Source organism: Varanus komodoensis, unplaced genomic scaffold (assembly GCF_004798865.1).
Source record: "Varanus komodoensis strain SLA01 unplaced genomic scaffold, ASM479886v1 scaffold1, whole genome shotgun sequence".
Classification (NCBI taxonomy): domain Eukaryota; kingdom Metazoa; phylum Chordata; class Lepidosauria; order Squamata; family Varanidae; genus Varanus; species Varanus komodoensis.
Window position 1 is genome coordinate 125840320 of NW_025335268.1, and position 22171 is coordinate 125862490.

A 22171-nucleotide genomic window follows, 5' to 3' on the forward strand; every position below is an offset into this window, starting at 1 on the left:
GCTGTTGGAAGCCACTGAGATTCCCTCTGGCATAGATCATCCCTGAAGGAATTCTTATCTCTCAACTAGGGCAGAAGCCAGATTGAAATGGATTGAAATAATCCACATCATTCAGAAATCCTGGTGCTCAGAAGCCACCATGCACTCCAGGACTTTGCCTGAGAATGTATGATTAGAGACCAGCCAGATAGAAATACGATCTATCTGAATACTTTTCCGGTATAGAGCATGCGATTGCAGCCTTTTGCTCTCTCTATTTTTACACTTTCTGTTGGTATACAGATGGATACATGTAGTGCTCAAATATTGTTGCCCTCTTGCAGTTATGTTTACAATTTGACATACTTCACTCAATGTCTCCTCTGTGCAGAATCAAGCCTGCATAGACCACATTTCACCTTTGAAGCATTTCGGTGTACAGTTAAAAAGGACTCACCCAGTAGCACCACATCCACTTGTTTTTATCTTTGCCCTGAGCATTTAATGCCAGAAGAAAAGCCTTAGAATGTTTATAAACTTAACACTGCTGTTAAACTGGCTTGAGAGAAAATCCCTAGGTTTTACAGATTATTTTAAGATGACTTCAGTAATTTTAAGAATGAAATCTAATAATAGCCTGAGAAAAGCTTGAAGCTAAGTAACCTTTAAAAATTTCCACTGACTGTATCTCACTGTCTATTTTCCTTTGATCATTCATTTTGTCTATGGCTATCCATTTTGTCTATGGATAAAAGCCATGATTTTCAAAGTGAGGATGGGAGTCTCCAAGGTGCCAATGTTCACTACTATCCTTCTGTTCCCCATCCACTCACCTGATCTGAGGTTGTTTCTTTTCCACTAAAGGAAGGGAAATGGCTAAAGCCTTCCTGTCTTGTGGTGACAAATACGTTGCTATGGCTTAGAAAAACCTCCACTTTCTTGCTCCTCTTGACATGCAGGTTTCCTTGGGTGAACCATTTTTCTTTTGAAGCCACCGATGCAGCTGGTATGTTTCAGAATGCAAAGCAGCACTTTGCCATTGCTCCTGAATGGAAGGCTTAGCAGGAAAGGGGCACATTCCTTGCACATCCATCAGGGACAGATGGGAGTGCAAGGCAGCAACTGAGATAGGGAACACTTGTGTCACCATCGTGCAAGAGAGTAGCTGGTGGCTGGCTAGCAGCAATCTAGTGACATGAATCTAATCAGTTTAAGCATTTTATGGTACGGAGATAAAAATGATGGATAAAGTGTCATATGCTTAATTTCTGTGTGTCAGGATGCATAAGGGTGGGGTTGGGAGAAATGATGGTAAATGAATGATTTGATAGGTGAAAAAATGTCTGTTTTAGGGGAGATTATATGGTTATACACCATAATACTTTAATCTCAAAAAGAATGTATTTTCTAACAAGAATATTCCTGGAACTTGAGGTTCTTTTGCATGTAGAGTTACTTCCTAATTCTGACACTATCTTCAAACTTGTGAAACCTTCTTAGATATTTCAGAGAAAGTCTCCTGACTGATGACACTATATATTTTCAGTCTGTTGCATATGATAATTAAAAGCATTTCTGAGGATGCCATCCTCATTCTTTCTTGTTAATACCATTTAGATATACAACATTTCATGAAATATAAGATTCGGTGAGATTTCTTGAGCTTATTTTTGTATTAGGCTGAAGGTTCTATGTGAGACAGACAATTGACGAAAGCTGTGATTCTCTGCGGAACCAAATGGTGCAGAGGACCTAAACCCATTGGGTGAGTCTGCACATCATGCTAAACAACCCTGCAAATAAGCCACACAGTGCAGGTTCTTTCCAGAACAATCCATGGTTCATCCGGCAGATGATTAGACTCACTGTGGCTAGCTGCTGTACAAGGGTCCCTTGCAACAGTTCATCCTGTTTCCCTGGCCCTAGTCCCCACACTGACCCATTTTTCTTCGTTTGCATTTTGGTTTTTTTCTTCTTTAAGCAGTTTCAAAAAAGAGTGCTTATGTTTCTATTGGGGTGAATTTTGTTGGCACTAGAAATGTGTGTAATAATCTCAGTGTTGCTACTGCTGTCATCATCAGTCTTTCACAGATTCTTAACTGCACACTTCCATCTTTATCATATGCCTCTGTATGTGTGTAATTAGTCTTTTGCTTCCAAGGGAAAGTCCTGGCTTCATTTGATCCAGAACCCACATGTTTATCTTTCAGTCATTCCAGGGTATTCATAACAGGTATTCCAGCACCCTGTTTTGAATGCATTGTTTTTCTTCCTTTCTCCACTGCCCAGCTTTCACATTCGTACATAGTGTGAAGGGGAATATAGTAATGTTGATGGTTTTGGCCTTGGTCTCCAGCAGTCTCCCTTTGATTATTTCAAATTTAATTATTTCAGTTGATGATTGAAACAAGGTATGCAAAATCTTTCACAATTTCAATTTTCTTAATTGCTGACATTAAAGTCGTGTAATTCTTTTGTAATCATGAAGTAACATCTGTCATTTTTTACTCTTCCTTTCTCTGATCCTAATCAAGCTTTCCTTATATGTTTTGTGTATAAATTGAACAGGTAGGGGGAGAAAATATACCCTTATCTGATGCCTTTGCCAATAGGACATCATTCTGTTCCTTCATATTCTGTCCTATTAGTAGCTGCTTGTCCAGTTACACATTCAGACAACCAAATCCTGAGGCACACCCATTGGTTTCAGGACCATCCATACTTTTTGTGATCCACACAGTCAGTGTTTGAATTGAAACTGACATAGCTCAGCTGAAATTAGTGTTACATACTAGGATTTTCTGTAACACTGAGTAGTTTTAAACTTGTTTATCACTTTAAAAAGGTACTCTGGCTTCAATATGATGTACTTTTCCTCTTATCTGTTAATGCAAATGTGTTAAATATATGATCAAAATTGTTTGGGGCATCTAGTGGGACGTCCATACACCTCTAAACTTGGAGCATTAAAGGCATCCTATCAACAGCAGAGGGACTGTAGAGGTGAAGGTGACCTCCATGCTTATCTTGCCCTGCATAAGACCAGACTGCCAATTTTGTCATCTAGGTCTTTTGCAGTTGCTCACGAAGAGGAGTCACTGGTATTCCTCATATCCTGATGGAGCTTCACTCCTCCACTACCTGCCCCATAGAAATGCCCCCTGGCATCAGCTTTGAGGTCTGAAGATGGAGCCAGGACTCTGGATTTCTTATGGCCAGCCAGATGGCTGTGCTCTTTGTAAAACATCAAGCAGTGGGAAGAAAATTAGTCTGAGTTGTACTGCTCTGTAGACATTCTACTTCCCCCCAAATTTAAAAAAGGAATTTGCCACGGCTGCAGTGCCCACCTTCTTCTATACAAAGCACTTGTTCAGAAGTTTCCTTTACCCCACACACATGTGCAATAGATTTCTTTTCCTGTGGTTTTCCTAGATTCCTTTTGGTAGCTATGCAGAAAGAGGTAATGATTTTTATAGCAAATGGATATTTACTCTCAAGTGTGTTTAACTGAACATATTCCAGATAATCAAGAGTTGGGGTTAGGGTCAGGGTCAGACTCTGCATGTTTAAACAGAAGAATGCCCTACAGTTCTCAATATGCTCTAACCAGACAAGATGGTTGGGGAATGCTGGGAATTGCAGGACTTTTTCTGTTTAAGCATGTGGAATTGCACCCCTTGGAGACTTAACTGCATGGTAGAAAATTGTTCTTATTGTTTCCTCCCTTCTTCCACTTTACCCTCTTCAGTATATGTTGCCAGAAATATTTTTGATGTTCATTAGCATTTTTATTCAATATTCAAAGTTTCATAATATTTTTGCTTGTTAGATAAAGATAAAAATGTTAAATAAGCAACTAGACTACATATTATAGGTGAGTGGCAACCCCCCCTCTGGTTCCACCATAATAAGCCTCTAAATTCTATTGCTTATAAAAATGGTATCTGCAGCTAGTAGCTGGAAATTTGGCATTGTGAACTACCTAAAAAGGGCTACAATTTTGCTTGATTTCAAATCAAGCTGATGCAAAACGCTAGTTTAAAAGACTCCAACTGTGGCTTGACATAGCTTACCTTTCTTTCAAATTTGGGGGAAAACTACTGATGCAAGCTTTCAACAGAAGAAAAGATTTCTAATCCCCAGCATTCTCCAGTCATCATGTTAATGAAGGGCAGCAACAAAAAAAATATAGTGCACGTAGACACTCCCATTTTTAAAGTTATTTTCCTTGTGCTAAAAAGTTTCCTTGTGCACCTGGAGGACTTCTCTGGGGAAGGCATTCCATAAGCGGGTGGGGGCTCTCACGAAAAAGGCTTACTCCTAAGTAGCCACCCGGTGCATATTAGCATGCAAAAGCACTCTGAGCAAGGCCTCTGATGACAATTTCGTTCTTTCTTTGATATGCATGCATTAGCTTTTGAGTGTATTGAACACTCCAGAAGACCTGGGGAGAAAGAAAATAAAGCAAATGCTGGAGGCGAGCGCGGGTTTCTCAGCGTCTGACCGACAGGGGGCGCTGCGGCTCCAGGGTTCCCCCTGCTGGTTATCGCGAAAGAGCGGCGAGTTTCCTGAGCGAGGGAGGATCCTCCGCGCGAGCGAGCAGACTGTGTCATCGGTGCTGCTCTCGGACCATGGAGTTGAGAGCCGAGCTTTTAAAGTCCATCTGGTACGCCTTCACAGCCCTGGACGCGGAGAAAAGCGGCAAAGTGTCCAAGTCTCAGCTGAAAGTAAGTTAAATAAATAAATAAAATTAAAAAGGGGGTGACTGGGCTAATGAGAGGTAGGGCGTGCAGCGTGTCTGCCTAAAGATCTACTGGGCTGTTCGCCTCGCTCGCCGTTTGCTCCAGGAGGGCTACTTTTAGGCGCGTTGCAGGGCTGCGCTTAGTTCGGGGCTCGGATGAGAACTTGGGCAGTAAGAAAATAGATCTCTCAGCTGCATCTCGCTGTCCTTGCAAAGAGCAGAGATCTATAACTGGATTGTGTTTGTCTATTTCAAAGTACAATTTTTTTGCAATTAAATCGTGTGACGTTCCCCACCTCTGCACTGAGTTGAAGCGGCGGGGGTGGGGAAGGAGCGAGAGAGAGAGCGGAATCAGGTGAAGAAACGAATAGAGTTTGCCTCCTTTCTGATGTCGGTGTGTGACTGTGTGTGTGTGTGTGTGTGTGTGTGTGTGTGTGTGTGTTTCCTGCTCTTGCCCAACAGACCGCATTTTAAAATAAGCCAGTCTCAAATATTGTCGCGTTTTTGCTAGGCTCCCTCCTACGATCTACTAGTTGCTCCGCGCACCTTGTGGAAGTGGCCCCGTCTTGTGCAAAAATGTTGGTGGTTCTCTTTGCAGGCGCGTTGCTTTCCGCCCCTACCCTGCGGTAATCTGTCGGGTGGTGGTGAGCAGGAGAGATCTCTGGTTGAGTTAAGGAGAGCCACTTTCTTCAGTAAGAGAGGAAAAAAGAACCCTCTCTGGCACTGCTACTCTTAAAGGTGGTGCTTTGAAGCAGAATTTAGGAGCTGGGGCTTGTTTAATTACATTTTTTTTGTGGGGGCGATGATGGGGGAGGAAGTTGAGATGTAAATGCAGGCTTGAAAAGTAGGGCAGAACAGAAGATCTGCTTAATGTTGGGTGCAAATGGTGCTGAAATCAGCACAAGCAGATGCATGGCAGTGATAAAGGCGGAGGTTTCCTTCCTTCGCTCCTCTTACAGAAGGTGGCAGCTGGCTTCATCGGTGAAAAGGGGCTTTGCCCCTCCTATCTAGCCTTAGAACAGGTCCAGACAGTTGCAAGGGATAAGTACCTGCTTGATGGCCCTGGCTGTGCTGAGAAATTCTAAGCTGCTGTTCTTGATTTTTGTAAGAAGCTCTTGTAGACTTACAGCCTGTTGATATGGTGTGTTGAATGTGGCTTTCCTTATGCAAATAAACTATTTTAGAACTTCTCTACAGATTTTGCTTTTCTTTCTTTCTTTCTTTCTTTCTTTCTTTCTTTCTTTCTTTCTTTCTTTCTTAAGTGACCTTCCCCAACATGGCCAATGGCCAGGTTTGCTGAGGGATTGTGAGGGCTGTAGTCCAGTGCACCTGGAGGGTACCAGCTTGGAGGAAGTTGGTCTCAGGTCTGGAACAGAGATGAAATTGCACTCTTTCCAAAAATGGTGGTTGTGTCTTTCTCTAAAAGGGAGTTATGATATCCAGGGTTGTCAAGACACAGTGCTAAAGAACAGATTTTTTGAAAAACATGTTTCTGGCAGTCCCAGGTTATACTTGCTTGGTGTGGTGGTGAAGGTGGGGTGTTCACTCCACTTTAGACATGTACTTTTAATCAGCCAGTATGGAACCCAGATAAGGAACACATTGTGTTCCTATGTGCATGCTAGTCTTGCTGTTCCGTGCGTGACAAGCAAACAGCATTGAGACATCAGAGCCATTACGTCATTGTTTCTGTATGAAATCTTGCTGACAGCAAGGAGTCCTAAGAATTTATATGCTTGTGTTAGCACCTTCCACTCCTTGGCCATAAGTATGATAAAGCGAAAACATCATTTTGAATATCAGTAAAGGTGGGTAGGATGCTTACTAGGTTTGAGAGCTTTTTTGTGGATATCTTTGAGTTAGGATTCAAGAACAATTCTCCCTCCCCCAAGTACACTATATTTATTCTACTCAGGGCTTTTTTTGTCATAGAACGCACTGGAACAGCATTCCGGCGCCTTTTTTTTGACGGATTTTTCCATGTGATTATGAATCGCCCTGTCAGGCGTAGCAGGTCGGCAGCAAAAAGCATTAAAATAGTGCCTGCGGGCTGCGTGTGTGTCCGCGCTGCTTGTGAGGGCGCTGATCTGCTTGGGACGCTGCTCGGCTTGGGATCGGTCGTGTGGTCGCGCACTGAGTGCTTCCTGCCGGCGGTGACCATTATGTTTATGTGTGTGTAGAGTGACTGGCTATGTGCAAAAGGTAAATAAGTTCTTTATTTCAAAAAAAGTTGGTGAATTGAAAATATTTTTTAGTGTAAAAGTGTGACCCCAAGAGGTGAGTTCCGGCACTTTTTTTTTTTTTTTACAAAATAAGCACTGATTCTACTTATTTTAGCTTTTTACACGCACACACACACACAGGCTAGAATTCCCAAGTGATCTTCCCTTCAGCCAGTAACCAACCCTAAATTTGCTTGGTGTCTGCAAGGTGCATCTATCATGTGTCTTCACTCCAGATGTTTGATTAAGCTGCCATTATCTATTATGCTTGTTGGAGCTTATTAGGTTTCAGTCCAAAACATCTGTAGAGCATCAAATTGGGAAAGTCTGCCTTAGGCATCCTTGTGGCTTCCTCTTTACACATCATCATGTTTATGATTTAGTTTTACATTTATATCCCACTTTTCCTTTAGATAGCACAAGGTGGCATACTTGGTCTTCTTCCTTTCCATTTTATCCCACCAACAACCCTGTGAGTAGGCCTACTTAGACCCAGAGTCAGTAACTGGTCTGAAGTCGCACAATGCACTTCATGTCAAGTGGGTCACTCCAGTCCTAGTTTAACATTCTATCCACTCATAAATATTGCTGCTGTTAACCACCCAAGAGTATATTTTTCAGCATGCCTAGTACATACAGCAATTAACTCAGTGGAATAAATGCATTTAGGATTGCAGCACATGTGTCCTTTATACATTTTTTGCTCTAATAAAGTATTTCAGGTTAATTTTTTTAGTTATTGCAAATAAGTTTGAGATAATTATATTAAAATTAAGCTTAAGACGAAATTAACATAGCGTGCTTTTTCTTAACTAGATATGTCAGTCATTTTGTCTGAGCAGAACAATTTGCAGACAGTTTTCTTGATTTCAGTAAATGTACATCACTAAGAATATCAATAGCCACCCAGTGTATTATTATTGTTGTTGTTGTTGCTTTAATATTTAGTAAGCAATGTATTAAACATCTTAAATACACTATACAATGTGCAGTACATATAATAATAGCAAATGTAACTCCCAGTCATCCTTCAGTAACATGCCATCCCCCATCATATTTAAACCATAATTTAAAGAAGTGTATGTTGAGAAGTTAGTACAATTTCTCCTAAAAGGCAATTTGAATCTTTTCCCAACTCTTATCCTTACAAATTCTGTTACCTCAACCATTGTGGCCACATGCCATATTTTCTGTCTCCATTTGAGGGTATTTAATGCTGATTGTTCCTAGTCTTTAGCTATTATTAACTTGGCCAGTATCAATAAATTGCACACTAACACATAGTTTTCAGTTTTGGTTTTGGTTGCCTCTTTAAAATACCCTAATGACATTCCTGAGATAGTTTCACCAATAATTACCTGCATTTCTTTTCTCACCAGCTCCAGAAGGACTGTAACTTTGGATGATCCCACAACATATGGATCATATTTGCCATATTTTGATACCTCCTAGTTTCCCTGGGGTCACTTTTACCACCCATACATTAATTTGCAATGCTTTTCTGTTATATTAATGACATAAGATCTTGCTGCTCCTTGAGTGCAAATGTTAGCTCATAACCTAATTGTTGATGCCAATAATTCCCTATCCCCTTGATATTATCCAGCAATATGTCATAAATGTATACAGTCCTTTAGACATTTCCTCCAAAATTTTTTTCTTTTCCGTTCTGATCTGTTCACCATGACTCTTCAAACTGTACTTCTCAGTTACAGCATCTGTAATGAACAAGGTTGTTTCCTGTTTAATCTTTGGATCATCTCTGTGATGATTGTACATGCATTATTCCTTAAAACATTCTGAAACCTAATAACATTTACATCTTTCCATAAAGCAACCTCTCCCTCTACTTTAAGATCTTCTGAATAAGTAAATAAAGTCAGCAGAGAGATACACGGGGATGATAGGTATTTCCATTTATTGCAAATGGTTATATCTGCTTAACTAAACACATTCAATTCCTGATGTTTTTGTTGACTTTCTTGTGGCCTACCGGGGAAGAATATCCATGCTGTCTTGGAATACCTTAAACCACATAGTTTCTTGTAGCTATGCTTTAATATGAAAACTGACTCATAATATAATACAGTGTTTGGAACTTAGAATACTCCTTCCTTATACTTAAGCCTTATCCTTTTTCTGTAGGATGTTCATACCCACCTATGGTTTTAGTTCATTCCAAATAAAAGCTGCTATCATTTTTGAAATTATTTCAACTTTTCTTTTTCAATCAATATGGGACCTACCTTCATTATCAAAAGGATTTTCCTTTTTTAATTTATTTATTTATTTATATCCTGCCTTTTTCCTACAAAGGGCTCAAGGCAGCTTACATCATTCACCTCCTCCATCTTATCCCCACAACAACAACCCTGTGAGGTAGTTTGGGCTGAGAGTCTGTGACTGGCCCAAAGTCACCCAGTTGGCTCCATGTCTGAGTGGGGACTAGAACCCAGATCGTCTGAGTCCCAGTCCCATGTTCTTAACCACTACACCACACTGGCTTTTAGCCACAGGTACAGGTATTCTTGGACAATATAGTCTGAGAACAATAAGTCACCCCTCAAATGATGTTCATGCATTAATGGTATTATGCTATGTATATATATAATTGTTGTTCACTGTCAAGCTGTGATGATGGTCACCAAGTCAGATGACTTTAAAAGGGGTTAAACAAATTAAAGGAGGATAATGGTACTGGTTGGTAGCTACTAACTAATAAGTACTGTCTCCAAGATGTGAGGCGGCATGCTGGCATCAAGAATAGCTGCGTTTGGACACCCACTGAGTGCCTGCACCCTAGCAGAACATCACCTGTGCAGACAAATCCTCTCAGACCTTCCTAAAAATATGGGCCACTTAAGGCATGTTATCCAAAATAATGGATATGTAGTAACCTAGTTCACACATAATTAGAAGTCACTATGGGTGAATTTCCCTGCAGGAAAAGGCCATGGCATCCCCACCATTTTGAATTTTTAGGCCACAGAGGGTAGCTTAAAATGACTGGCAAGGCACCCAAAATCCGTGGGTTATTTTAGGATCACAGGTGGCTTGCGAACTACCCCAACAGTCCATCTTTACCAGGTTCATATGTAAGAGGAAGCTAAGGCACAGTTTCTCTGTGCCCCATACATTTAAAATGGTACCCAATGCTGTAACAAGAAGATACCTTCCCATGGTATTTTCTTATTAAATGAGAAGTGGATCATTGTGTGCTGCAGGTAAGCATTTGAAATGAGGAATAGGGTTGTTAATTTTGAAGGTGAAATGCCATTGGACAATATGAGCAATAGAGTGGCATCCTACAAACTGTGGCTGTCCACAGGGGTTGGAGGTAGTAGGAGAAGCAGTTTTCACCCTCGGATAAGCTGTCATTAATTATCAGCTTTCATTAAACAGAGGCACGTTGTTGTGGAATCCAAAGCAAAATGTGTAGGTGCAATTTTAAAAAAATGCTTTTCTTGAATGTTACATAAATAATAGAAGGATGTAACATTCAACCATATAAGACATAATATAATAATCATAAGATACACTGGATACACAAAATTTGTGTCAATCCAAATTAATCTGGGGACAAAGAAGTCTGCCTGTGATTGCATATGTAGTACTTGAGGAAAATATTTCATAATTTCTTTTTCTAAAGTTTCTTTTAATAAGTCTTTCCAACATGTCCCGTTAGTTGATGAGGGTGAAGTTATGACAGTATTACTATTTAGCCTAGTTAATATATGTCTCCCAGATTCCATAAAGAGTCATGAATATATGATGCAAATCTATACTGTCTGGTGGGTTTCCATCAGCGCCACAGACCAGACCTATCCTTTTTCAGTACAGAACGGAACATTGGTCTTTCTTTTCACAAAATTAATATGTGGGTGACTTGTGGAATATTAACATCTTCATGGAAAGAAAGAAACCAGAGCAACGTATTGCTTTCCTTATGTTCATGGATTTTATTTATTTTTTCCTTCCCAAATGGCTAGCTGAACTAATTGAGGGGAGAGTTCATTTTTTTAAAAGTAAAGATTAAAAAACAACAGAGAGTTCAGCTGCCTTACAAATTTCTGAGAAGCCCGATGAACCTGGCGCTTAAGGGTTGCCACCAGTCACCATCTCTACCAGAAATGATAGGGTCTGGCACGAGTTATACACCTGTATACTTTGCTATCCTCAGCTCACCAGGTCAGGAAAAATTTCTGTGGATTCCCATGTTGGTAATCAGCAGGGCTTCATCACCACTGGTCATGGTAATTCATTTAAGTACAGAACTGTTACTCATACAGTGGAAGGAAAAATGATTATAATCAGTCAAAAAAAAAACTTACCACCAGCTATATTCATAATGCCATATTTGTAACATTATAGTTTCCTCAGCATCAAGATGCAGTGACACCTCTCCTCATTTGCCATGCAGTGGTTAAGAGCGCAGGAGTCCTGCTAGGAAAGGAACAAGTGGTAATTCAGAGTATTTGACCATTTATAAGTATTTGTTCTTCTCTCAGTTTGTCAAAACTGTGCAGTGTGCCTTATACATGTGCCTCCTGTACGTATGTAGGAACTGCTGAGTCTCATGTCTAGCAAGATTTTTCTTCCTGTTCAGCTGCATGCAGATATCACTGCTTCAGACATGTAGGCTGCTGGTGCTATATATCTGCAGAACCTCATTTTTTTCCAGTCATGAAGACTGATGAGAACTTCCCCCCCAGATTTGTGAGACTACAACTCCCATCACCTCCAGTCAATATGGCCATGCCGGCCTGGCAGCAAGTAGTTAGGGAAGGTACCTGGGTGGGGAAATAATCTCTGGCTAGCAACAGCAATCCATGGTCTCAGAGAGAAGCTTTTCCTGTGCCATGATCCTCTTCTTACTGGAGTTTCCAGTAATAGATCTTGGAGTTTTCTGAATGCTAACAATGGGCTGTACCAAAAAATGTGAGTGACACGTTGCCTTTCAGACATGGCTAAGTGTATTGCCCAGTGTGTCAGCTGACTTTCAACAGACCCCTCTTTTTCTTTGGTGGATACCAGCCCACTCACAATGTACAAGGGTGTCTGTATGCGCATGCAGAATGTGTGTGCAGAATGCTGTTTTCAACATTAAAATGAGCAAGGCTGGGAATGTGAAAACATTGAACAATTCTGGATAATGATTTTTAAGGAGATTAGTAAGATATTGAATCTAAAAGTTGAAGTAGATCCTAAAATAGCATTATCATTAATTTTTAGTAACAAAAAATGGAAATGGAATATCAAAGAATTAATAATAAATTTGGTATCCACAGCAAAATTGGTAATAGTAAAGAACTGGAAGGAAAAAAAGGGATCTCCATTTAATTGAATGGTATAAAGAAGTTTGGAATATAGCAGTTAATGACAAGTTGACGTGTGAGATAAGGGTGCAAAAAGGATTCGTAAATAATTTTTTTTAATAACATATGGGGTATGTTTATTGAATATTTATTACTAAAAGGGGATGGTAATTAACCCTCAAAGGATGTATAGCAATTTTGGTTGGAAGGTTGTATCTTGGAAAGAGCAGAAAAATGAAAAAAAAAAAAAATTGTTAGGCAGCCATGGTCCCAGTGGAGGTGTGCACTAAGTGTGATTTCTGGTTTGCTTGTTTGTTTGTTTAACTGGATTTTGTGTATTGAGTGCTCTTTTTTCTTTATTGCATGATTTTTGCATTTGTATTTGTTTAGAATTTATTTTTTAAAAAATGAGCAAGTCTTCAAGGGTAAGGGTTCAAGGGATGCTTGAGATCCACTTTTTAATTTTTCCCCCTTATTTACACATGTATCTTTCCCACTCTGCTTCTCCTAGGACCTTATTCCTCACAGCAGGTTTACTAAGAAATTCAAAGTCAGTGTTATAGTATGAGAATCACTAAACCAACAGATGTAACTGCATTTGTGGCTTCCTGTACAGTTCAGTGAGGGCTTTTTTCTTTTTTCAAATGTGGAACATGTTTCTGCTGCTTGTTTTCCTTATACTTTGCATGTTGCAACAAGGCAATCCTCACTTGATTTGTACTTTCTCTCTTTTTGAAACCAAGTCTTTTTAAATCACTTGTGAATTTAACATTTCTGATGTAATCCATCAGTAAAGATTAATATTTTTACCTTTAATAAAAGGGTGGGTGAAAAAGCCAAATACATTTTATGGATTTGGGCTAAGTATCTTGGGCTTGTTTACACTTGCTTTAATTTATGATTCATTAGTGCTAACGCCCAATTTACTTAGTTAATTGTATGAGTTGTAGTTGTATTAATTTTTTAAATTACATATTACAAGAACACAATGGTTCTAAAGAGGAAAAAGCATTCTCTGTCTACAGGCAGTTTGCGTATGTATTTCGGGAGGATCATTTTAGCAGATATATTACCCCGTTCTTAAAGGAGGCAATGCCCCTTTTAAAACAGTGCATGCTGCCTGCACTTTTCAGCAGTATTTGCACTGAAAAGAATTGTTCTGCCTGATTAATCTAACTGATTGATAAACTAAACATTTCAGCCCAAGTGTTAGCACAATCAGTGTTTAGGTCCCTTAGGCCTTAGGACAGTCTAATGGGAGGCAACAAGGAACGTGAGAAACTGTTTAGTTTAGGGGCTGTTGTGTAGAGCATGGCAGCACTGTGGAGGCTGCATACAGTATGAATGATAATATTGTCATGCAACACTGCAGTGGGTGCCTAGATAATCTTTATTGTGTTCTCCCAGTCTAGTCCTTTGCTTGAAGAGGAGTGGGGGAGAAAAACACAATACATCTTGGAAAATCAACTCACCTGTACCTTATTTCTTGAACAAACCTACTTATTATTACAAGAAGATGCGGTCACCGAATGTGTCATTCTAATTATCCTTGGGATGTGTTATAAACTAGAACAACCCCAACTTAGCACCAGCTGATTGTGCTAGCTGCAAATGTAAGAGTTGTAGCATAGTACATCTGGAGGGCACCATGTTAGGGGAAGATGGGTTGAAGCATCAGATTAGAACCTGCGTTCACATTCTTACACGTTGATGCAAATCACTAAAGAACCTTGGTCTAATCATTCTTCCTTAGTGTAAACTACCTGACAGGGTTGTTGTAAGGATAAAAAGGGAATGGCAAACCAGATATACCATTCTGAACTCCTTGGCAGAAGGATGGAGAAAAATGAAATAGTAGCCAATTGAGGCTTGACCCATGTCTCCTAAATGTGGTAGATTACAATTCCCATCTGTGACTTGCTGGGGCTGATGGAGTTGTAATCCTACACATCTGAAGGATGCCAGATTTGGGAAGGCTGTCTTTTCCGATCCTCACCAGAATGAAATTAGGACAGAGTGGTACATGAGTGGAATAACATACTCGTCCTGCTCCTGCACTGAAGCAAGTTTGTGTCGCAGAGCTGGTGAATAACTGGAGCTGCTGAGCCTGTGCTACCTGATCCTCTTAGTCGCCTATCTCAGGCATCTCCTTACAGAATTTGGCTACAAGATTACTGACTGGAATTTAGGGAATCTAACTACACTAATGGAATTAAGGTTGCCCAAAAGAAAGTACCCAATTCCATAATTTTCACCCATACCTCTAAATCTTAAATGTGTCATGAATTAACTGGTACAGCTTCAGAGTGGAGGCAGGAGTCAAATGACCTACTCAGACCTCCAGAGTTGGTGGCAGAAGGAGAAAACTGGCTTTGCATAACCTTTGAGTTTTATTCTTTAACCCCAGGCCAGGCTCCCTCTTGCTGTTGATCACAAGCTGTTGTGTGTGTGTGCAATTACTAATTACAAAGAAGGGAGGGGAGTAAAGAGATAGAAGCACCATTGTTCTGGTAGGGCCCTTCTTCATAGTTCTCTGGGAGTCTTGTTAATAGTATTCTTTGTTAGAAGAAGGGTCTACAGATTTTGACTTGGCGCAATAGCCACTCATTATTTGTGCTTGTTGCTGCCACTTGCCCACCCCTAAATCTTCTCCGGGTGCTTGAGAGCCTCTCAAATTGTGCAGGCTTCAGAATTCTGCCTGTCCCGCAGTTAAGTATGCACGGAGAACTGCCAGAGTCCTCCTTAACCCATTGGTATTTTGCCCCGCCCCTTTGTCTTTGCCTCCACCCACCACTGGCATGCAGCCCTCAAGAGCTTCTCTGCTATTGTACTGGAGAGCTTTCAGACTCTTATTCTCTCTGCTTCAGAGCTGAGTATAATGGACCCCATCTTCCCAAATGTTCAGCAGTTTTGTGGAGAATTGGCCTGAACAAATTGTGAATAAGTTCGTTGTGGTCTCATCAGGAGGAGGATAGGCTTTAGCACAGGGGGAAGCAGGGGGCTGCTGCTGTCTGTGGACTGCATGCAATCCATGGCCTTATTTCATGTGTGGCACAGAGCAAAAGACAGAGATCCATCCTGCTAACCCTTTCCACCCTTTGGCTTTGCCACCACCACTGACCAGCCGTTGCAGCCTCCAGCTGATTCTTCCCATGGGTCAGTGGGCTTTCAGAGAAAAATGTTGCCCTCTCTTTTTAGTGGGTAAGTGGCACAGCAGCTTTCTCCTCACCTATGCTCTAGTAATACAGGAGTGGGCATCCTGGATTACTCTAGATGTTTGCTTTCAACTGTTATCATACTTCAGCTGGCGATGGGGTTGTAGCCATAAAGCACCCAGTCATGTAATAACAAAAGCATATCGGTAAGACTGCTTGAGGAAAAACGAGGGGTTCAGCAGAAGCAGTTTTCAGCATTTGGTTTGGAACTAGCAAGACACAAAGAGACAGGAGAAAATTGGAGAGAGAAGAATTCTTAAAGAAATCATAAACCTGATTTTTCACCATAAAATATAGGATCAGAAGCCGTCAAATATGGCAGACAGTGCAATCTTCTCAGACATAAATCCTCCTGTGTCCACTGGTGCTTGCTCCCAGGTAGCTGAATGCAAGGATCGCCGCCTAGAGATTTTTTCTTATTTTCTAAATGGCTTGGAATGATGTCTCTGTGCATCCTGTGCCATAATTGTCCAGTTAGTCATCTGCGAGAAGCAGTATCACTCTGCAGCTCCTTACGAATCTCAGAAGGCCAAGCCTGCTGTGTTTGGTGCCTCTTGCAGGAAGCACTATCATGCTAGTGTCTTTTTCAAACACATACTCCAACAAATTGTGGTTTCTGTCTCTGAACTTGTACTTGCTGGAAGTTGAGAGAGTTGTGACAGATGAAGCTCTTGCAGGTTCATACTATCATGCAGATTTATTTGCCAGATAAGAGTGCTTCAGGAGAAAACAGAAGTTGTATGGTGCTACTAGGAAGTGATTGAAAAAATGGTAAGAGGAGTTGTTAATTCTGCTGGGCAGATTCTTTTTCAGGAGGTGGACTAAAATAGGTGTGAATAATAAGAATACCACTTTAGACTACAGTAGTCAGACCTTACCCTGGGATAGTGTGTCTGGTTCTGGCACCATGTTTTAAGAAGGATGGAGACAACTTGGAATGCATTCAGAAGACAGTAAGGAAGCTGGTCAGCAGTGTAGAAAATAAGTCCTGTGAGGAATTATTAAAACTCGACCATGAGTGGAGAAGGAACAGATACCTGAACAGCTATCACGCAGGAGAGGGCAAAAATATGTTCTCTCCTGCTCCAGAAGGGAGAAGCAGATATAACGGGTTTACGTTAGGGCAAGATAGAGTGTGGTTGAACAGTAGGCGAAACAACTTGATGATCTGAGGATGCAACACTCAAACAATTGTGTGCATGTGAGTGCATGTATGTACTGTACCTCTTACAGGGTCTGGCTTGGTGTATAACAGATGTGTTGCTGAAAAGCATCCAGAGGGATGAAAACTGACCACTTTGCTAAGACTCAGTTTATTTGCCAAGTAGGAAGCTACCTTTGACTTACACATCTAACCAGCTCATAATTGTCTACTCTGATTGGCAGCAGTTCTCCAGAGTCTCAGGCAGAGGTTCGTCCCATCACCTGCTGCCAGGTCCTTTCTCTTAGAAGTACCAGAGACTGTATCTGGAGCCTTCTACGCACAGGCTTAGGCTGTACGATTGAGCTCCACAATTATTCTGGCTTTCAACCATGTCTGTACCCTATCCTTCCCCCAGGAAGCTGTTTGCTGTGTGAATGAGACATTCCTATTTTATCTTCATGACAGCCATGTAACATCAGTTCTTCACTTGTTTTCCCTCTTTTCATCTTTACAATTGACCGGTAACTCTGATGAGTGTTGTTTCTGTTTTCTGGATTGGGGAGAAGGGAGTGGGGGAGGTGCAAGACCACACAATGAGTCTGTGCAAGAAATGGCACATGTCCAACTGTGCTGTTTCTTTAACCGGACGTGACAGAGATGTGACATCAGCTATGAACTGGTAAACTATTATATTGCATTTGTATCCTACCTTTTTTGTCTTGTGAGGAACCCAAAGCAGCTTGCATAGCTCCATTTTATCCTCACAACAACAACCCTGTGAGGTAGGTTAGGCTGAGAGTGAGTAACTGACTGGTCACCCAGTGGTCACTTCATGGCCTAGAACCTGGATCTCCAGGTCCCCAGTCCAGCGCTCTAACCACCTCACCAACTCTCATAGCCATCTCTCTGTTACCCACACAGAATTCAGAACTTTGAACCTGTCCTTTGCCCTGTGATGCCAAAATGGAGTGACTTGGCTCAGGGCCACAGCCTGTAAGGAAAAGAGTTCTGAGGCCTGCACTTACACTGGCTAGTAGGCAACGCTTTGGCCTCTGGATTATAGTGCTTTGGCTGCCCAATCCTGGTCCAACCATATAAGCAGCATCTTGTCACCTTTTAGCATTCAAGACAAGCTCTTGATTTGAAACCAGAAGGATCATTCCAGCCCCCAGCAATTGTCTGAAAGCATCCCCAACCAGTGAGAAGAAAGGGAGCTGTCATTCTCCTCTTCCATTAAACATTCCACCCCTGACTCAAGCTGGCGCCTTTGCAGAGCACGATTCTGTGCCACACAAAAGCCAACTATAATTCCACATTCAGCTTAGAGAAACAAGCCCAGTGTGCTGAAGATAAGAGAAATGGCACCAGGCAGAATGCATATCAACCACCTGCCAGAAACAGTGAAACTAGCTTTTTTCAGGGCCAGATGAAAGGAGAAGGGAGCCCACAACCAAGTATTCCTGGGGGTGTTTTTCTGTGATCCATCACTGGCCCTTTTTCAAGTGCTGCTGTTCACATAGTATGAAGGTCACAAGCCTTTACAGATGCATACACTTGCATTGTCTGTTATTGGGTGTGCATAAAGACTCTGGTTTCAGGCATCTCTGAAGGATTGAAGGCTCTTTGGCCCAAACTCCATGTAGCAGGGATCGTGTGTCAGCTCCAGAGGGTGGGACCGTTAGGCACCTGCTAGGGGCCCCAAGACCAACAGGGAACTCACTGCCCCAACAGTGCTGCCATTTCAATTTGCACAGAAAGACCAGATGCAACCTAAGGGAATCCTCTGTGTGTCCTATCTCTTTCAGGATATGGGTAAGGATATGACACAGCTGAGGGTGTCATGCCAATATGCCCCCAGATGTTGGGACCAGACATTCCAGAGCTGAATCCTAAGTCTCAATAAATCCTCTTGTGGCAGTACTTCCAATACTTGGCTATACAGCCTTTATAGTCCTAATAGAGATCTACGGTTAACAGCCAACAAATTTACTAGACAAGAATTACAACACAAAATCCTGGATGTAGCAGTACTCATGATAAGCATGGGATTTTCTTTCATAACAGCCAGTGTAGCCAGAGGGAGGATATCTGACTAGTATCCCAGTCCATATGGGATAGGACTTTTTATCCTTTGTCCGCCCACCATGGTTTCACTTAAGATTTGCATGGGAGAGAGGCTCCCCCTGAAGCTAATGGATGCTCCTCCCATGCAAATAACAGGCATGCCCCCATGGTCATGTTTGGTGGGAATGATGGGTGCTGCAGATCCACACATCTGGAGGGCATCAGGAGTGGGGAGGCTCGTATATAACACTTTGTATAGTTACTTATCTTTCTGTGTTTTCATTTTGGCATTATTTGCCCAAGGCATTCATTTGTTCCTTGAATCTCTGGTATCTTTGTCATTTTATTCTCTCTTATTACTTTTGTGCATGTTATGATGCAGAGTATGGTATCAGACTTCATAAAATGCCCTAGTTCAGTGATGCCGAACCTGTTGGAGACCAAGTGTCCAAACTGCAACCCAAAACCCACTTATTTATCCCAGAGTGCCAACACTGCAATAAAACCTGAATACTGAGGTTTTAGTTTAGAAAAAAATAACTCACAGCCAGTCCAAGCAAATATACATATATATCCTTGGCAGCGCACTGACCAGCCATGCGAAAGCTCAGACAAGTCACAGCTAATGAGTGATGTCATTGCCTGGCGCTGCTACTCCTTTCCAAGCATGCGCATGGCCCCTATGTGCACTGTTACCTGTTGCTTGGCTGCTGGGGTGATGCTGGGGCGACTTGGCTCGCATGCCATCAGAGAGCGCTCTGTGTGCCCGCTGTGACACGCGTGCCACAGGATGTTTGAAACAGTGACGACTTTTCAGAGCAGAACATTTTGAAGTATCTACATGTTGCTAAGGCAACAACGAGCAATGTTGGCTTCTCCTCATCTAATGTGAGATCCTGTCACAGAGATTGTTGCCCCTGAAATCTTTGGAACATATTGAGCCAGTGCACACAACCTGATAGCTCATCATGGGTTAATTTGAGGAAATGAGATGTATGCTGGTTACCATTATGAATATGCAACCCCCAACCATGGGCTGTTGTGTCTACAAACATGGCCAACAAGTTACTTGAGGGCTAATCCTTGCATAGCCTTCCATCAGACCTTGGTTGTTGGCCAGGTTCACACTCAGGGTGGTTTACAGAACAATTTAAATGGCACTCAGTGTAGCTTAGAAAGCAATTTAAATTAGATCAAAATGCTTTAAATTAGATTAAAATACAACAAAAGTATAACAGTTATATGATTAGCACCTATCCCACAGGCCCACCTACCTGCCAAAATAATTTTTGCCTGCCATCAGAAAGACAGCAGGGAGCAAAAAACCTGGCTTCCCTTGAGAAAGAGTTCCACAACTTGGGTGCAGCTATGGAAAAGGCCCTCTTTACTGTTGCCAGTGAGTCTGCCTGTGATAGTAATGCCTTTCAGAAGACCTTAGGAACTGGGCAGGCTCATATGGGAGACAGTGAGCTTTCAGATATCATGCTCCCATGCTTATAGCAGGCCTAATGGGTTATAACTAGCCTTTAGGTTCTGCCAGGAAACAGACCAGTAGGCAGTGAAGCTGCTGCAAAAGGGAGTCATGTGCTCTCTATAATCAGCCCTGGCCAAGCATATGGCTAGAGCATCCTGGACCCACTGAAGTTTCTGAACACTTTCAGAAACTGTTTACTTCATAATCCTGCTCTGAGAATGAGATGGCACAAACCTAATAGACCTCTGGAACATACTGCTCCTTGCTATGAATTGGCTCTTAAGCATCTCAAACTTAAGGCTTAAAGGCAGCTTGTTACTCTCCAAAAAATTGGTGTTCTGCAGCTTCATCAGCACAAATCAGCATAGTTAGTGGTGAGAGAGGATGGCAATTGCAATCCATAAACATCTGGATGGCCACAAATTCCCCATCCCTAGGGCTCAAATTCTAAGATGAAATAGGCAACCTGGTGCCCCACCCAGGTATTTTAATTCCTTAATCCCTGACCATGTTGGTTGGAGCTGATGAGAATTGTAGTCCAAAGCACTGGGAAAGGATTAGCATGGCTACCTTTCTTGGGGTATTCTGATTTGAGATTGGGGATTTATGTCAGGTACTTTTGGTTGAACTAATATGGCTTATGATATGGATCTGGGAGACGGCACATTAAGACCAGAAATTATCATTTGTATTGCCCTTGAAGTTACAACAAAGCTTTTGAGTGAGAGTTAAATTGTTGCAAATCAGCAAGCATTAAGTTGGCTACCTGCCCAGGTTACTATACAAGGTAGTGTGTAAACATCACTGCACTCAACCACAATCTGCAGCAGACACGGGTTACAAGTGGTTTCTATTTCACTGATCCAATCCCTTTACCCACCTGTATTAGGCAGGAATCTTGGGATGGTGGGGGCAGCAAGCAAGAATTTGGAAGGGATTTTCATGTTCTAAGGTTAGGACAAACACATGACTGGAAAAACAGTGCGAGAGGAATGAACATTTGGACATGTCTAATTACTAAGCTGAGCCAGTAATCATCAAGTCTCCTACCCAGGAGGCACTGGCTAGCACAGCTGCTTCTATGAACTAAAGCAAAGAACACTGTTCACGCCAGCCCATCAGATGATCTCATACAGAGAAGACGTTGTCACAGCCCAGATTACAACTCCCTGTCTGGGATTGGAAATTCCAGAAGAGGCAGGGAAAAACGTGTGTGTGCTTTGCTCAAGTACATAACTCAGCCTTGGAATCATCCCATATGCACCTCTTTGGAGGCACTTGGCCTGTCCATTCAGGCTTGGACACTGACTGAACTATTGACTTGCATTATGCGAGAGTGCAAATGCATAAAGGAGGAGTGGGGAGAGAAGAGAGTGTTTTGATAGGCATGAACCCAGCCAAAAATAAGCCAGATGTAGCAAGCCTTTCTGGTTATATAGCACTACATCTCAAGGAGAGTAATGAAAACTCATCTGATTGGGTATTCAGTGGAAAAGGAAAAGGGGACTAGCCATGATGTCTGCCTGTCTGTTTCTGGCAGCCTGTATGGCTCACAGAGGGATATTCTATCCCTCTTCTCTGAATGTTCGTCTTTCATTAAAATAAAAGAGCCAGTGTGGTGTGGGTTTCAGTGATGGACTGGGGACCTGGGAAATCCAAGTTCTAGTCCCTACTTGGCCATGAAGCTCGCTGGGTCAACAGGAACCAGTCACTCTCAGCCTAACCTACCTTACAGGGTTGTACTTGTAAGGATAGAATGGAGTGGAGAAGGTCCATGTGAACTGCCTTGGATTCCTTGCAAGAGGAAAAAGAACAGGGTATAATGCAGTAGAAAGTGCCTAGCCTTTTCTCCTTTTATTTACAGATGTATGAGGAAAGCTGTGTAGGCAGTATGTCTGTACACGCAGCCCTGGCCACACATAGGAATGCATCAGCACAGGAAGTTGCCTTATACTGTCAGACTACTGGTGCATTGAGCCCACTATTGTTGACACTGACTGATAGCAGCTCCCAAGGG

General features: G+C 41.8%; 1 protein-coding gene across 2 annotated transcripts in view; it reads left to right on the plus strand.

Moving 5' to 3' along the window:
• The first annotated feature begins 4497 nt into the window (after window positions 1-4497).
• The window catches only part of DEF6 (DEF6 guanine nucleotide exchange factor), a 46517-nt gene continuing 28843 nt past the window's right edge, over window positions 4498-22171 (plus strand). For both annotated transcript variants that reach the window (XM_044444789.1, XM_044444795.1), the window contains exon 1: window positions 4498-4706. In XM_044444789.1, coding sequence (XP_044300724.1) covers window positions 4611-4706 — 96 coding nt within the window. In that variant the 5' untranslated portion in view covers window positions 4498-4610. The remainder of the gene's footprint in view (window positions 4707-22171) is intronic.